The following is a 17,158-nucleotide window of genomic DNA, read 5'->3' as shown; positions in this document are numbered from 1 at the left end:
CTGTTGAATATTGTATAACCAAAGCACTCACAGTATAGCCAGGGGTTAAATTATGAGGAAAAGAAGTGGAAAAGAGTTCTACCACCTCCCTCGATAGCAGACAGCACATAGTGGAAATCAAATAGATTTATGTTAAAAATGATAATGGGAAAACAACGTTGGAGACAGTTCTACTACATGAAACATCTCAATTTAACCCAATGAATTAACCACTTAATTTAGCTCCATTCATTTAGTCTAGTGAAACACATTTTCAATTACATCTATATTGCTCTTTTCAGTTTGAGACGTTTATGAAAATGTTCACACATAGCTGCTATTGATATTGTCATAGTTTTTTTTAGCAACCCTAACCCAATGCCCTCATGTCGACTTTTCCAGAAAAAGCTAACATCTTTGACTGATCTCATTACAATACATTCTGGGTCACATGGCCTTGACTCATAACCACAATGACACCAGCATACAGTATGTTACTTAAAAGGGCAAAGTGATAAAGCAGTCTTTTGTAACAGGGAATATACACTAAGTGTACAAAACATTAGGAACTAATATTGAGTGCACCCCCCTCCCCTCAGAACAGCCTCAATTCGTCAGGGTATGGTCTCTACAAGGTGTCAAAAGCATTCCACAGGGATACTGTCTAATGTTGACTCCAATGCTTCGCACAGTTGTGTCAAGTTGGCTGGATGTTCTTTGGGTGGTGGGCCATTCTTGATACACACGGGAAACGGTTGAGGATGAAAAATCTAGCAGCGTTGCAGTTCTTGACATATTCAAACCGGTGTGCCTGGCACCTACTACCATACCCCGTTCAAAARGACACATACACAATCCATGTCTCAAGGCTTAAAAATCCTTCTCTAACTGGTCTCCTGCCCTTCATCTACTGATTGAAGTGGATTTAACAAGTGACATCAATAAAGGATCATAGCTTTCACATGGTCAGTCTATGTCATGGACAGAGCAGGTGTTCCTAATGTTTTGTACACTGTGTAAATCTACAGTAATAAAAAAATTAAGGGGGCTTTGCTTGTGAACTAATATATATATATATGCACGACCCCACACTGCAGTCATCTCTGATCAAAACCATTTGGGACAACTGTATATACTGTAGAGATGACAGAGCATGTTGTTGTAAGGCCATGACAAACATAGACCATTACAATGTTCAGGCAAAGATGCATGTAACTAATGCAGCGAGGAACTTCAAAAGAAAAACAGTTGTGCATCCAATACGTCTGGTGGAAACTTCAGTTATTGACGGGCTGTCGCTTCATTTGTCTTTTTTTTTTTAAACGTACACGCTTGCTTGCTGCTACTAACTTTGATCTGCTGTCATCAATGACTAGAATTGCTTAGCTCGCAATACACAAGCTTTAAAATCTTTCCTTTTTTTCCATAAAGTGCACATAGAGAGTTAACCTCCACTGTAAAGATCCCTTGATTGTCATAGCAGAGGAGATAGACTGTAGTTGTGATGGTGGAGACCCATACAGTCATTGGTGGAGACAGTATGACCTCTACATAGGACCACACCCTGGGAATGTCAGACATCGACAATGCTTTCAGAGAGATAAAGCACACACACATGCGCACAGTCAATGAGCAACATTTGGAATAAGTTCAGATAGAATGTCATTGCAGGACACTTACTTGAGCTTTAAACATTTTACTTGGAAAGGCACAAACTATGATTTCCTGGTAAATTATTCTGATGTAAGAAATAAAACTGAAAGACATCTTGTTTCATGTAGATTGACATTTTGGCCCTTACTCWGATTTAAGCATTGTATAGGACTATTCCTAGATCAGTCTTTATTTTGTTGTTTTCTTGTCTGTTAATTTCAAACCTAGAATTCCACTGTACTTTTTTTTCTTTCAAAAGTGCAATAATAAGAAAAGAGCTTAATATCTGTTTCTTTCAATCTTCCACAGTACCTGAGGCCAGTGACTGTGCTACAAAGATTTCCAGAAACACTACAACATAAAAGTAAAAGTTTGTTTTCAATCCAGGAAGTCAACTTTGAAAACTACTGAGGATTAAATTACAAAAAAAGGGGGAAAAAATGCATAAAGATCCTCCAATTCTGGTTTAGATGAAATGCTTCCTGTTGCRCTCAGTGATTCCAGAGTTAGTATTGTTCATTCTTGCTTCTTACCTTGATCCCATAAATAAAGGACTATTTCTATAGAACAGACTTCTTTCCCTCGACTCATTGACAGTTCCCTCAGATCAATGGCTGTTGAACAGAAAATGTTCTGTATGGAATCTAAAATACAACAACTGTTTCAAACAGTATCTTTTTTATATATTCACGTCACGGTATTCACGTTTCATTTTTACAGCTTTTAACGTTCTCTCAATCTCCCTTTACTATGCAGGTACTTTAAAATGTTTCTTTTTCTTTTTTTAAAGGAGCCAGAGTCTGTAAGACAACATTCCTTTACACGTCTGTAGCAGGGGAGCGCTGAGAGAGAGAAGAGAGAAGAGAGATTGGGAAAGAGATAAGATGGGTGATCTGTGTAGTTGCTTCCATTTAAAACTTGACAGTGACCAGAATGTTTCAAGTTCTTCTCTTCACTTGTGCCGCTGGAGGGGTTTCCTCTTTCTCCTTTTGAAGAAACAACAGCACCTGCAGGCAAGGATATACTAGAATTTAGTTTCAAAGTAAATTAATGTTGCATATCAAAAAATGTAATGTTAAAAATATAAACTCAACATTAGAGGCCTTAAATGTGTGCAACTTGTTCAATGTTTTGTTTGAACAGTATTGTGAATGGGTTCAGAACCCATATTTCTATTTGACAGTGTGTTTCTTGCAATGACTGCCAGAGGTAGTGAGACCGAGTCACTGCCAATCAACCCCAGGTAAAGACAGCCGTCTTACTTTGTATCATCAGCCACCTCTACCTCGGTGGGAGCAGTGATGGGAGCGTTGGAGTGTCCTGCCGTCGGGTCGTCAGTGTTCAGCTCTCCATTTGTCGAGCTCATCACCTGTACAGGTGAACACAGGGAATTTTAGACAGGATGTCTGTTTTTAGGATATATGATCAAATCATGATACATTATCTGTACTTAACCCTTCATAGGAAATGAGTTAATTGAAGCATTAGCTTATAATTGTTACCCTTGACCACATTACATTTACAATGTATCTACTAGTTGGTAAAAGACGTAATAATCCCAAAGGGTGCAATTCCCTTCCAGAACACTAGATGGCACATTTGCTTTACTAATTATCCTAAAAGTTTCTAATCTGAGACTGGAGACTGTACATCACTTACCATTTAAAGCAAGTCATAATTGCACCATGAAGGACTATAGATATGAAATATCCAGTCAGAAATTCAAATGTTTTTAAACAGAGGTATCTTCTGAGCTGCTGTTGCCCCTTCATCCCTTCAAAGTGGAGTCAGCGCTGAGACTGTTCATACTCAATGAGATCCCTTTTCTAGGGAGAGGGGGGTTCCTGTCCTGATAAAAGGTTTCAATGACAGTGACCGCATGGTTCTCCTGACATGACAGCTTCCCTCCCCTGTTATCAGCCTGGAGCAGATGAGTGAAGCATAGCAGAGCAGACAGAGCGAGCAGACAGAGCGAGCAGACATACAGACAGACAAACAGAGAGAGAGACAGARAGACAGAGAGGCAGAGAAAGCTGGGGTGGACAGACCGTCATGCAGCACCATGCGCAGCAAGCAGTACCTGCACAGAGCCCCCCAGCCTTTCGGCCGTGAGATACGACCCCAGTGTCTCCTTATTGGTCATTGGAGAGGGCTGACGCTGAGACTCATCTCCTTTGGGCTCAGGAGACTGACGCAAAGAGCACAGGGGGAGGGGAGGGAGGTTATGGGGGCAGGAGTGAAGAGGTGGAAGGTAGTGTGGTGGTGATGGGGGAGTGAATGGGGAAAGAAAGTCAACAAAAACAAACAAACTAAAATAAATACAGAAGACATCTCACAAGAAGAAGCAGGCTTGTTAAAACAGACTATGTTAACAGAAGGAAAATAGAGCAAAACAAAGCAGAGCCCACTGCCTCATGCAGAAGTGAAAACAGCCTTGATCGGAAACACTAAGTATCTAGTCTTTTATTCCAAAATCTATATTTTCTTCCAGCCCGCAGCAATCTCCTGTCTATTGTCCTGACTGAATTAGCTAATCATTGTTGTGACTATTCCTGGTTTCTGTAATAAACTCTCTGATTGTTTGTACTATGCAACGTGTTGCCTGTTTATGTTCATAAATGATGATACTCATTACATTGTACTGGAGAGTCATAATTACAGCCGCGAGTACACAGCAAAGGACAATTATAAAACCTTATGTGCTTTTTTAGAGAAAAAGATTGAAAAAGACTAATAAGGTCTAAAAAAACATGTGTCATGTTGATGACAGTGTAGTAGGATCAAGGCTCAAATAGCATGCTGATAGAACCAGGAAAGGAAAAGAAAGCATGCAATTTTGCTACACACGAAGCAAACTGCTTTGTCATTGCTGATGTGAACAACGCACTGCATTTTGCAAAGCAATGACTCGTTTTTAAGGAGAAAGGTTGAAGACAAAACCCTCCAATGCTAAAACAGTTGAACTTTCAAAGATGATGCTACAACATTTAACCACAATTATAATAGGGTCATCAGTTCCCAATCATTCTTGCTCAATCGCAAAAACAGAGTAAAGAGTAGATTAAAGAGGATGGAGTGAAAAGGTAACACTGTAAAAGAGGCCATATTCTTGAGGAAGCTGAGAGTAGGACAGGAGGGTTGGTAGTTGCCTCTGAGACAAGGGGGAACTTGACTGACGAGGTGGGTGGGTGTGGCGGGCGGCGGTGAGGTCACCTGGTTTTTGGTCTGCTGTTGTGCTTTGTCTCTGCTGGGCTGAGCGGGTGTGTCACTGGGGATGGGGCCTATCGGTGTAGGCTATGGTGGGGGACAAAATGACACAGCATTTTATCTAGGACATAAAATACTTTACTCCGACCACAACATGAAGATATGAATATATAAAAAATAAATAGGCCCTTGAACCGCTAAGACATCACAGGAAATCTCAATTTTCATCCCGTCTGATTATTTACAGAAAAAGACAAATGAAAATCTGCAGATACAGGGGTCAAGCGGTCTTTGAATAGGGAGAAGAAACAAGTGATGAAGGAGACTCACAAGTGGCTTGCCGACCCAGTCGTATTCATAATCAAAGACATAGCCGTTCCTATCGAAGAGGTCAGTAAAGAGTTTCCGTAAGTAGTCATAATCAGGTTTCTCAAAGAAGTCCAGCCTCCTCACGTAACGCAGATAGGTGGCCATCTCTTCTGCAGGACGAAGGCACACAATTACTACATTTGCATAAACTGATCTAGAACTAGACCTAAACAAAAAGGAAGGAGTAACACATTCCAAATGAAACCAATCAAATCTGACCAGGGAAGCTTTCACAAAGCACTTCAATTGGAGTAGCTCGCTTGGTATCTCCAATCTTCTGATACCTCTCCTTCAAAGTGTCTGCCTGGAATCAACAAAGTACAACAATTATTCTCCCACGCATTTAGCTTTAATTCCCACACAGCACAGTCGAAAAAGTAAAGCTTTGCAGAAAGCAAAATATAATGCCAAATTTAGGGCAATACATAGCTGGAGGCAGTGTAATTGAATGGGAATAATGTTCACACGTAGAAAATTAAAGCGTCTTAGTTTGCATCCACATGCAAATCCTCTCGTAAGCCATTTTATATCTTGAGTCATCCCATTGACATGAGGCTGTTATACAGGGGGGTTCTTGTTTTTTTATATTTAACCTTTATTTAACTAGGCAAGTCAGTTAACCTCTATGGGATCGGTGTCTGATATCTGATATGGGCAGAAAGCTTAAATTCTTGTTAATCTAACTGCACTGTCCAATTTACAGTAGCTATTACAGAGAAATAATACCATGCTATTGTTTGAAGAGAGTGCACAGTTATGAACTTGAAGATGTATTAATAAACCTATTAGGCACATTTGGGCAGCCTTGATTCAACATTTTGAACAGAAATGCAATGGTTCATTGATTCAGTCTAAAACTGTGCACATACACTGCTGCCATCTAGTGGCCAAAATCCAAATTGCTCCTAACCTGGAATAGTACATTGGCACCTTTCTCTTGCATTCCAAAGATGATAAAAAATAAATAATAATAATAATGCATCTTTGTATTATCTTTTACTAGATCTAATAATTTAATTTCACATTTCCACCAACTTCAAAGTGTTTCCTTTCAAATGGTATCAAGAATAAGCATATATTTTTTAAAGGGTCTGATCCTTAACAAATTCTTATTTACAATGACGGCCTACCCCAGCCAAACCCTAACCCAGACGATGCTGGGCCAATTGTGCCCCACTCTATGGGACTCCCAATCACGGCCGGTTGCGATACAGCCTGGAATCAAACCAGGGTCTGTAGTGACGCCTCTAGCACTGAGATGCAGTGCCTTAGACCGCTGCGCCACTCAGGAGCCCCCCAAAAATAGTTATATGAGTTCTACCATGATATTCTACAGTTAGATAACTATACGCTGCCACACAGGTCCTCTTCCTGACACTAGCCTGGGTGGAGAGGACCTCAAAGGGGAAAGTGTGGGAGTGACTTATGTTGGTAAAATAAGATGACATTTACATCTATTAAAAACTGCAGAGACCAAAAGGTATGAGCTAAATGGTGGTATCCGGTATAAATTGCACAATGATAGAAATAAAACCATTTTAAAAATGTAGAAACTGCATTATATGAATATGTTTTTCCATTGTTAATTCAATTACACAGAGACGATTCAAATCTCAGGAGGTGAAAATCCTTCCTGTGTATGGTTACAGCACTATTTACATTGTATTTTCCCCTAGCATGTCTTCCTCTTCCCTAAATACTGTAAACACTTTCTAGAGTCTRAGGCCTTGAAATGTCACTTGGATCYTGAATGAGAAGTTATTTTGCGCTGGGGGGCTAAGTGACAGGGTGTGTGTCTGAGATCATGTAGATATCATGAAACTGTATACCTTCAGGCCTTGCCAGGGAAGGCTGCCTCGCAGGAAGTACATAAACATGTGACCCAGAGCCTCCAGATCATCCCGTCTGCTTTGCTCTGAAGGAGAAGAAGAGTTTGTTACTCACACAATTATCCACCACTTCAACTATATATGACACCATAAGGCTTAGGACATAATGTGAACATCTAAAATGCATCAATCAATGCATGATCCATCTACATGATGAAGTTATGCGTACAGATCTCAAGTTGGGATTCAGCTTTTACTGAACCTAATGGAAAAGTTGATAATCAACTTCAGCCCAGGACAGGTTCACAGGATTAGGAAAGAAAAGGTCCATCTTTCCAATAACACAGCAGCGTGTGTCTTCATGATAATTTCTCACCTTTCCCCAGGTGTGTGTTGATGCTCATGTAGCGCGCCGTGCCTGTCAGGCTCTTGTGCTCCCGGTACGGGATGTGTTTTTTGGTCTCGGGGTCGATGTATTCTTTGGCCAGCCCAAAGTCGATGATGTGGATTGTGTGCTGCCTCTTGCTGCCCGGCCGCCCCACCAAAAAGTTCTCTGGCTTCACGTCTCTGTATATCAAGCTCTTTGTGTGGACAAACTCCATCCGCGTTATCTGGGAGATAGAGCATTGAGCATGTAGACAAGCTAAGATCTCAAACTCGCTCAGTGCACTTTTCAAATGCAAACACTGTAAATGAGCCATCGACACATCTATAGACTATAGAGTAGTCTTATAAAATACGGGTTGGGCACCTGTGTGTAAGACACTTACTTACGTAAAACAACAATTCAAATCTTACCAGCTGTATGGCTATCATGAGGACGGTCTTGAGGGAGAAGGTGCGGTCACAGAGATCAAACAGGTCTTCCAGGCTGGGCCCCAGCAGCTCCAGCACCATGGCATTGTACTTCCCACATGGCCCAAAGTAGTACACCTGAGGAATACCCTCTGCAACACAGAGACAGGCAGGGACACATGATATGAGTGGGACCACACAACTTACAGGGAGCGTGCTAGCATCCTAAGKGTTTAAAAAAGGCTTAACTACTAACCATCTGTTTTAGCATCATAAGAGCCACAGATATTCTAAAAGCATTAAAAGCATTCGGCCCTTCTAAAAAAGCTTAGAGGCGGAGGGACTACGGATGCATGAAAGGTGGTAGTTAAAGAAGGGTAGTAGGGCTTTGAATTGCTGACATGAAATCAGGCTACATAGCCATGTTGATATTGAGCAGCCTACGTGTGTGGGAAGGCGGTTCGATTAGAACAACATGGATGGTAAACAAAAACGTGTCAACGTTGATGCCGTGTGATGGAAAAAACTGTTTGCCAACACGCCTTGTCATGTGGTCATACACTATATGTACAGAAGTATGTGGACACTCCTTCAAATTAGTGGATTCGGCTATTTCAGCCACACCCGTTGCTGACTGGTGTATAAAATCGAGCACACAGCCATGCAATCTCCATAGACAAACATTTGCAGTAGAATGGCCTTAATCAAGAGCTCAGTGACTTTCAATGTGGCACCGTCATAGGATGCCACCTTTCCAACGAGTCAGTTTGTCAAATTTCTGCCCTGCTAGAGCTGACCCACTCAACTGCAAGTACTGTTATTGTGAAGTGGAAACGTCTAGGAGCAACAACGGCTCAGCCGTGAAGTGGTAGGCCACACAAGATCACAGACACGTCCTGTAGGCCACACAGGACCGCCGAGTGCTGAAGAACATAAAAATTGTCTGTCCTTGGTTGCAACACTCACTACCGAGTTCCGAACTACCTCTGGAAGCAACGTCAGAAGAAGAGCTGTTCGTCGAGAGCTTCATGAAATGGGTTTCCATTGCTGAGCAGCAGCACACAAGCCTAAGATCACCATGCGCAATGCCAAGTGTTGGCTGGAGTGGTGTAMAGCTCGCCGCCATTGGACTCTGGAGCAGTGGAAACAAGTTCTCTGGAGTGATGAATCACGCGTCAACATCTGGCAGTCCAACGGACAAATCTGGGTTTTGGCGGATGCCAGGAGAACGCTACATACTCGAATGCATAGTACGAACTGTAAAGTTTGGTGGAAGAGGAATAATGGTCTGGGGCTGTTTWTCATGGTTCAGACTAGGCCCCTTAGTTCCAGTGAAGGGAAATGTTAACGCTACAGCATACAATGTCATTCTAGACAATTCTGTGCTTCCAACTTTGTGGTAACAGTTTGGGGAAGGCCCTTTCCTGTTTCAGCATGACAATGCCCCCGTGTGCACAAAGCAAGGTCCATACAGAAATGGTTTGTCGAGATCGGTGTGGAAGAACTTGACTGGCCTGCACAGAGCCCTGACCTCAACCCCATCGAACACCTTTGGGATGAATTAGAACGCCAACTGCGAGCCAGGCCTAATCGCCCAACCTTGGTGTCCGGCCTCACTAATGCTCATGGCTGAATGGAAGAAAGTCCCCGCAGCAATGCTTCAACATCTAGTGGAAAGCCTTCCCAGAAAAGTGGAGGCTGTTAAAGCAGCAAAGGAGGGGACCAACTCCATATTAATGCCCATGATTTTTATTCAACGAACAGATGGCCACATACTTTTGGTCATGTTGTATGTGTGACCTGGGAGGAATTTTGGAGTTTATCATCACAGTAAAAATTCCCTGAAGAGGAGACTCCAGTTTAACAGTAACTCTATTCCCTATGTGGAGTAGAACAAAGGACAATGGCCATTTGTGACCCCATGGCCAACATGACCTTACGGTCCAGCCTCCTAGTACACATACAGCTCCAGGTTATGCCTCACCAGTTCAGACCAGTATCTGATACCAGTGGCCTTCATTCCATTCCTTGGCAGGCAGTTGTGCCAAAGTGACTGCATGCTCCCCTCCCAGCAGGCGGCTGTCGCCCCGAGGGCACCCCAACCCCGTCAGAGAGAGGAGAGGATCAGCAGCTTTAGTAGTATGGCAGGCTGGCCGGGAGGCTGTGTGAGTGTGGGGAGGAGGGGAGGGATTAGAGCAGGATTTACCTGATCACCACTCATGTCACTCCCACAGCGAAGCAGTGCAGATCTCACACATCCACACAGCTGTCCCAGGGCACTATAGGCAGCAGGACTTGCTGGTAATGATGGCGATGGCGGACGAGGCGGCAGCGACAAAAGATCAACAAGTAAGCTGACTCATCAAAGCCCGCCCAAATCTAGAGGGAGGGCATTCAGCAGCCCTGCCAATGCACTGATCAATTGGAAAGTGTCTACGCTAGAACAACTGTCCCTGACTACACCTACAATACTCCCTACTGGGGAACTCTAGAGCTGTAAACACAAAGATAACAGCTGGGGAAAAGCTTCAACTGAAATGGAAAAGGCCTAGAATAAATGTCAATTTCAGAGAAACCATTCAAATGAGAATGATTTTATCTTTGTCAAAAGCTAGACCTAATCATATTTGCTAAGTACTATGTGGATGATGTTATTCCAGTGTAAAAATAACCTTAGCCAATCACGCCTGTAATAAAAGCACTTATGCAAGGGGTGAGTGGTTTCCTAGAAACTATTCTTTATCGTGATTTATGACAACAGATATAATTGGCTGCTGTCCGCAGCACCACTAGCTTCAAAGTCTATTCTGCTGCCTTCCAGTGCCATTCTGTGCACTGCTCACAACCCACTCTCTCCAAACACAAGTGAAACGTGTCTGGAACAATCCAGAGTATTGTCTCAGACAGGGGCCCCTCTCAGTCTGGCCACTGTGGCAGACAATGTTGCCCTACAATGAAATGTCAAAGTTTAGGCCGAGCCCGAGAGGGAGGCGGTCTCAATTAAACATTTAGAATGCTGAGTGCATCGGGGGAGAGAAAAGGCGGCGCTGATTTCATTAGGCCGGGAGGGCAGCGCTGTGGTGATGTAGCCGGGCTGAAACGTGATCGTCCAGCCGGCCTGCCCTGCATAGAGCCTGTGTGACTCAGTGGTAGGTTATGTTATCCATCCCAGGCAGGCAGCGCATAAAATATCCAGACTGCTCTGGACTGGATGGACCACAGAAGATCACTGCAAACTCATACTCAAAATGGCACTGATTGATTTATCACTCCCAAGATACCAGGGCAGCGGGCGTAGAAGGACACACATACGACTTGTGTAAGAGCAGGCAATGCTTTGAGGCAAAGCTTTGTTGATGGGTTACTAAATATTCACATGCACTGATATTATCAGTGAAATCTTAAATCATCTCATAAGGAGACTGGTCGCATGCAGTGCTTTCACAAGCGAAGAACATGCTATCAGGACTGTGTGAGCTCAGTCAACCAGTCATCCAGTTAAATTATTGATAGTGACGTAAAAAGTGTATGATGTGGCCTCCCGGGTGGCACAGTGGTCTAGGGCACTGCATCGCAGCGCTAGCTGCGCCACCAGAGACTCTGGGTTCGTGCCCAGGCTCTGTCGCAGCCGGCCGCGACCGGGAGGTCTGTGGGGCGACGCACAATTGGCCTAGCGTCGTCCGGGATAGGGAGGGTTTGGCCGGTAGGGATTTCCTTGTCTCATCGCGCACCAGCGACTCCTGTGGCGGGCCGGGCGCAGTGCGCGCTAACCAAGGGAGCCAGGTGCACGGTGTTTCCTCCRACGCATTGGTGCGGCTGGCTTCCGGGTTGGAGGCGCGCTGTGTTAAGAAGCAGTGAGGCTTGGTTGGGTTGTGTTTCGGAGGACGCATGGCTTTCGACCTTCGTCTCTCCCGAGCCCGTACGGAGTTGTAGCGATGAGACAAGATAGTAATTACTAACAATTGGATACCACGAAATTGGGGAGAAAAGGGGATAAAATTTAATTTTTTWAATAAAATTTWAAAAAAAGTGTATGATGTCTCAGACACCCCATGCTCATTGGTTAATGTTGGGGTTGGGGAGTGGCCAGACMAGGCCAGCTAGTGTGAGTAACTGAATGTGTTGTTCTAGTGATTGGGTGCTTTCCAGGGCAGGCGAGAATTAACACTCTTAAGATAAGCTCCTCTTAAGCACCATGTACAGTTGACACCGCTCCAGTATTTGTGGCAGTGGGGTCCAGGTTCAGACCAGGGCTTGACCCTGGCTTAAATTATGTCACATTCACATTGTAAAAGGACTACACGCCTGTATCCATCTGTACCATACATAATCATTTTTACAGAAGAATCATGAGCAGAAGAAGACTTGATAATTTCTCACTACTCCACACAATTTTTCAATAGATGTAGCAACCAGTAAGAGGAACCCCTTTCCCCCTCCATTCTATAATGGGAGGGAAGCTGGACCAACATCGTCACTGGCTCCATCTTTAGCTCAGCCTATGAGATTGTAGCAGGCCTCTCTCTGGTGGTCCCTCTGCCACAGTGGCCGGAGGAGGAGAGGGAAGTCAGGATGTGTATAACGCATCAGTGGAAACACTACAGAGGACATGGACTCCTTCAATGGGCTGGCCCAAGRGGTGAGGATAAAGACTCACTATCCAATGAATGAATGAGGATCCACAAGCAACTTCGATCGACTCTGTTCTCAAATAGGTGTAAGGAAGATAAATAGTRCATTGTGCTATGCTGTGGAAATACAACTACTGGCCCAATCAGACAGATCACAACAAAGGATAACTGACAGAGATAGGCCAGCCCTTTTCCCTGTACATCACAAGAGAGTTTCCCTGGCCTTTCTTCTTCAGGCAGGCCAGAGGCATTGCTGAGACGAGCGATGGAAGTAGATATACGATGATGGCCCTATTGCACATTGAAGGCCATCTATAAATAGACTAGCCTAGGACACCTCTAATGCCCTGCACTCCAACTCCCTATTAACACTGTGGAGCTGCTGCTCTGGCACAGGGACAGAGAGCAAGCTGGCAGGTGATCAGCTCTCTATGAGAGAGAAAGAGACACACACTTGTCTTATGAAAGAGAACATCCCTGGGCGCAGTGACACACACACTCGTCTTAGAGTGCGTGTGTGGCCTTCCACTCCAGTGATCAAATGAATGCACAGGCTTTGCCCAAGCTGTTTATCTCTTTCTTTAAAAGCCAAAAGGATCAAAGACCAGTGTCCTCAGTCACATTTAGTGGAATTAGAATACAAGTGGTCAGCTTGTCCCTACCTACCCTCAAATACCATAGAATCTATTTACGGACCGTAAATACAATATATTCACCAGTTGTTTTCTTAACAGATCAAACGCTCATAGAAAGTGACTTGAACTAACTAATGATGAAAAGTATAGTACTAATCACTTTGGTTAAAAACATTCTTTTTTTAAGTGGCCCAATGTCAGAGAGATTTTTCAATGATAGAATTAAGCAATGAGAGGATCAAACACTAAGCATTCCAGGCTGGCCAAGCTTTGTCGTGGGCTGTTCCAGGTCCCTGTCCCTCCCCACCACCTGATCCTACTGCCCCACCTCTCCCCTCTGAAGCCAAGCGGCCACATCAAAGGGCTGGAGGCACAGCACAGCCCCGCGGATCACAGCGCAGAGAGAGCACATAGACATGGCATGAAGGTCCTGGTCCTGCTAGGGAACAACCATCTGTAGGAGGGGGACAGGGCTTTCATATCTCCCAGATACGTGTGCAGAGAAGATCGCCATCCATCCAGCTGAGCCTACTAGCAAACACTGTTATTAAACAGTTATAATACTGTAGCTGTATGTGCTTACCTGAACTTCCCAACTGTTTATAAAATCTATATTCCAAGTGAAGCTGTGGAGCCCGGGACTTTATCGGTTCCTGAAAAAGGAAAGAAAGAGAACCCCATTAGTAATGGAAAACACGTAGTGGTTATTAACATATTCAATAGGTGGATCAACGTCAAGATTATTGTGATAAATGGTTGAAAAACAATGTTGTATGTGAAACAGTATAGACCTTTTCATAGATTCCATGAGACAACTAAGGATGCATCCATGCTTACTATAACATTCCTAAGATCCCTCAGGCTTAGACACCATGTAGAGCTAAGAACCTAAAACATAAATCATCATCATCTACTTAACACAACATCCTTCCTCCACGATGATGATGCAAGGGCATTATGTATTTATGAACAAATGTAGCTTGCAAGAGGAAAAACAAACCTGTAAAAACAAAAATGGAGAAAACGGAACCAGGCAAAAAATTKAACAGATTTTATTGGGCCCTAGACACATCAACCACCCAGGGAGGCATTAGCCTCYTCCACACAGCTCATCCAACCAGCACCAGCCTCCCCGTTTCACAAAATTGGGATCCTTAACGTTAAGAAAAATGTATTTTATTTTAAGTGTTATAGCCTAACTAGACAATAGGCTATATAGGCCTGGGGAACTTTGTGTATTTTAAATAAAACCGGAGAGGAAGAGGCAAACTTTTGGCTACTTTGGTGAACGTGAGGCATGCAAGCCAAGACATTAAGMGATACAGATTACCAAGACGTATACAGACGGTTCTTTCTGCCTGCACCCTCCTCGCKCTCCCTCACGCTGGCTCACCTGCTCTCTCTCTTTACAAATGATGCGAGTGTGTGTTCAGTCTTCGGTCTGTTGCGTCTAGAATATCCTAGCCTATTCATTGATGATAGACCCTGCTATACTGAAGTTGTGAGACATTGCAAGCCAAGAAATTGCGAGATGCAATGGAATGCTGTGAGATACAGCTTTTGATTGCCACAAGGCCTAGTGCATGGTTCTGACTGTGTGCCTGGTGGCCGACCTGCCTATACTGTGCCCTTCCCCTCGCTAGTTCGCTATGAAAGATGCAAGTGTTTATGTTACCGGAAGTACTGTTCCAATAATATTGAATCATAAGAGTTGATTCATAGCGGAATCGAATCTTGACACTCAGAAATAGGAGTCGACCTGCAAGGAATCGTGAAAACAATTATTTTGGAGTCCACTCTCCACCATGACGTCATTGGCGTTACAGTTGGAAAAATTGGTAGAGAAATGCAAGCGAGAGACCCAAACCGTTTCTGGCAGCATCGCAGCTGCATTGTGAATTCACACTGAATTTTATGATAACGGAAAACCAGTAAAAACAAATTGCAGGTTCAACACGAAGAAAACGTTTTTATTTGTCACATCCCTACTCGACACCTTTCATCCACCCGGCACCAGTCTACTCAACAGCTCTCCTCCACCCAGCACCAGTCTACTCAACAGCTCTCCTCCACCCGGCAAACCAGTCTACTCAACAGCTCTCCTCCACCCAGCACCAGTCTACTCAACAGCTCTCCTCCACCGGCACCAGTCTACTCAACAGATCTCCTCCACCCAGCACCAGTCTACTCAACAGCTCTCCTCCACCCAGCACCAGTCTACTCAACAGCTCTCCTCCACCCAGCACCAGTCTACTCAAGTGTTTTCATATTAGTGCAGGTGAAGGAAAGGAGATGAAAATAAGATTAAGACACAGCCCCATCCTGCTCCCAGTCTGAACATTAGGCACATCTCATCCATCTTAAGTGGATATCTGAGGAGAGAGAGACTGGTTAAGTGGAACTGAACTGGACACATGACCAGGCACTGGGCGGTGAGGGAGGTCAGGGCGGGGCACTGTCTGTGACATCATCAGTGGAGGGAGGCTTAGCCTCTCCACTAGGGAGGACGTGGGAAAAATATAGAAATAAAAACAGATGGCTGAAAACCACAGGACCCTAAAACAGAGGCTTATGGGGCTTTACATGCTTAGACACATCCCAGCAGATAACTATGCAAATGACCAAACCAACCCAGGAAATAATATCTACAATCTCGGTAGGTAGCCTACCTTTCTATGTTAAATGGTTCATAAAATTCCTTATCATTCCCTCTCAAAACTTATAGCAGACCCTCTCGATGCCCAATCTCCACACCCAACCTTTTAAAAGAAGATGCTCACAGAGCTGGCACTAGAAGCATTACAAACAACCTTTAGAAACAATATTGAAATGAAAATGTAGAAATAGTGACACGAGGAATAAATACAGTGATTAACAAATAATAAATAGTAAAAAATGACATGGCTACATACAGGAAGTAGAATAACAAGGCTATATACAGTAAGGGGAGTAACCAGTACCAAGTTGATGTGCAGGGGTACAAGGTAATTGAGGTAGCTATGTACAAATACACTCAACTGACAGTTTATTAGGTACACCACCCTTTTCACAAAAACGGATTGCTCCTACAGACAGTGAGGCACGTGGCCATGGCTTGTTATATAAAGCAGACAGACAGGCATCGAGGCATTCAATTACTGTTYGATTGAACGTTAGAATGGGCAAAACGACTGACCAAAGCGACTGAGCGTGGTTTGACAAATAATGGAGTAGTATAACAGTGGTGTGCAGAACGGCATCTTGGAATGCACAACTAGTTGGTCCTTGTCACAGATGGGCTGGAGTGGACAGTTGAGGAGTGGAAAACATCGCCTGGAACATGACATCACGTTCAGTTTACTTGAGTGGCCTGCACAGTCCCCAGACCTCAACCCAATAGAGCATCTTGAGATGAGATGGAACGGGCTGTTTGCAGTACCACTATACCGCTGTCCAATCTGCAGCAACTGCATGATGCTATCGCGTCAGCATGGACCAACATCCCTGTGGAACGTTTCCGACACCTAGTAGAATTCAGGCTGTTCTGGAGGCAAAGGGGGGTCCGACCCGGTACTAGATGGGTGTACAGTGCCTCCCTTGACTTTTTCCACATTTTGTTGTGTTTAAAATGGATGAAATTGAGACGTGTCGCTACAGTAGACACAATATCCCATAAATGTCAAAGTGGAATTATGTTTATAGAAATGCTTACAAACTGATAAAAAATTWAAAGCTGAAATGTCTTGAGTCAGTAAGTATTCAACCCTTTTGTTATGGCAAGTTTAAAGTTCAGGAGTAAAAATGTGCTTAACAAGTCACATAAGTTGCATGGACTCACTGTGTGCAATAATAGTGTTTAACATTGTTTTTGAATGACTACCCCATCTCTGTACCCCACACATAAAATCTGTAAGGTCCCTCAGTCGAGCAGTGAATTTCAAGCACGGAGTCAACAACAAAGACCAGGGAAGTTTTCCAATGGTTCGCAAAGAAGAGCATGTATTGGTAGATGGGTAAAAATAAAATGAAGGCATTGAATGTCCCTTTGAGCATGGTGAAGTTATTATACTTTGGATGGTGT

The 17,158-nt window shown here is 43.8% G+C and overlaps 1 protein-coding gene across 2 annotated transcripts in view; it reads right to left on the bottom strand.

Moving 5' to 3' along the window:
• Positions 1-2,293: 2,293 nt before the first annotated feature.
• csnk1g2b (casein kinase 1, gamma 2b) overlaps positions 2,294-17,158 on the bottom strand; it is a 37,650-nt gene continuing 22,785 nt past the window's right edge. The window contains exons 3-12 of one of the 2 annotated variants that reach the window (XM_024004032.2): positions 13,682-13,751; positions 7,836-7,984; positions 7,414-7,648; positions 7,038-7,123; positions 5,428-5,512; positions 5,170-5,318; positions 4,846-4,926; positions 3,713-3,820; positions 2,895-3,001; positions 2,294-2,639 (exon numbers count right to left, since the gene is read on the bottom strand). In XM_024004032.2, coding sequence (XP_023859800.1) covers positions 2,585-2,639; positions 2,895-3,001; positions 3,713-3,820; positions 4,846-4,926; positions 5,170-5,318; positions 5,428-5,512; positions 7,038-7,123; positions 7,414-7,648; positions 7,836-7,984; positions 13,682-13,751 — 1,125 coding nt within the window. In that variant the 3' untranslated portion in view covers positions 2,294-2,584. The remainder of the gene's footprint in view (positions 2,640-2,894; positions 3,002-3,712; positions 3,821-4,845; positions 4,927-5,169; positions 5,319-5,427; positions 5,513-7,037; positions 7,124-7,413; positions 7,649-7,835; positions 7,985-13,681; positions 13,752-17,158) is intronic. The other variant, XM_024004035.2, reaches the window with a different exon arrangement.

Source organism: Salvelinus sp. IW2-2015, linkage group LG16 (genome assembly GCF_002910315.2).
Source record: "Salvelinus sp. IW2-2015 linkage group LG16, ASM291031v2, whole genome shotgun sequence".
Taxonomy (NCBI): Eukaryota; Metazoa; Chordata; class Actinopteri; order Salmoniformes; family Salmonidae; genus Salvelinus; species Salvelinus sp. IW2-2015.
The sequence above is the reverse complement of the archived record's forward strand: the minus strand, read 5'-3'. Positions and strand labels throughout refer to the sequence as shown.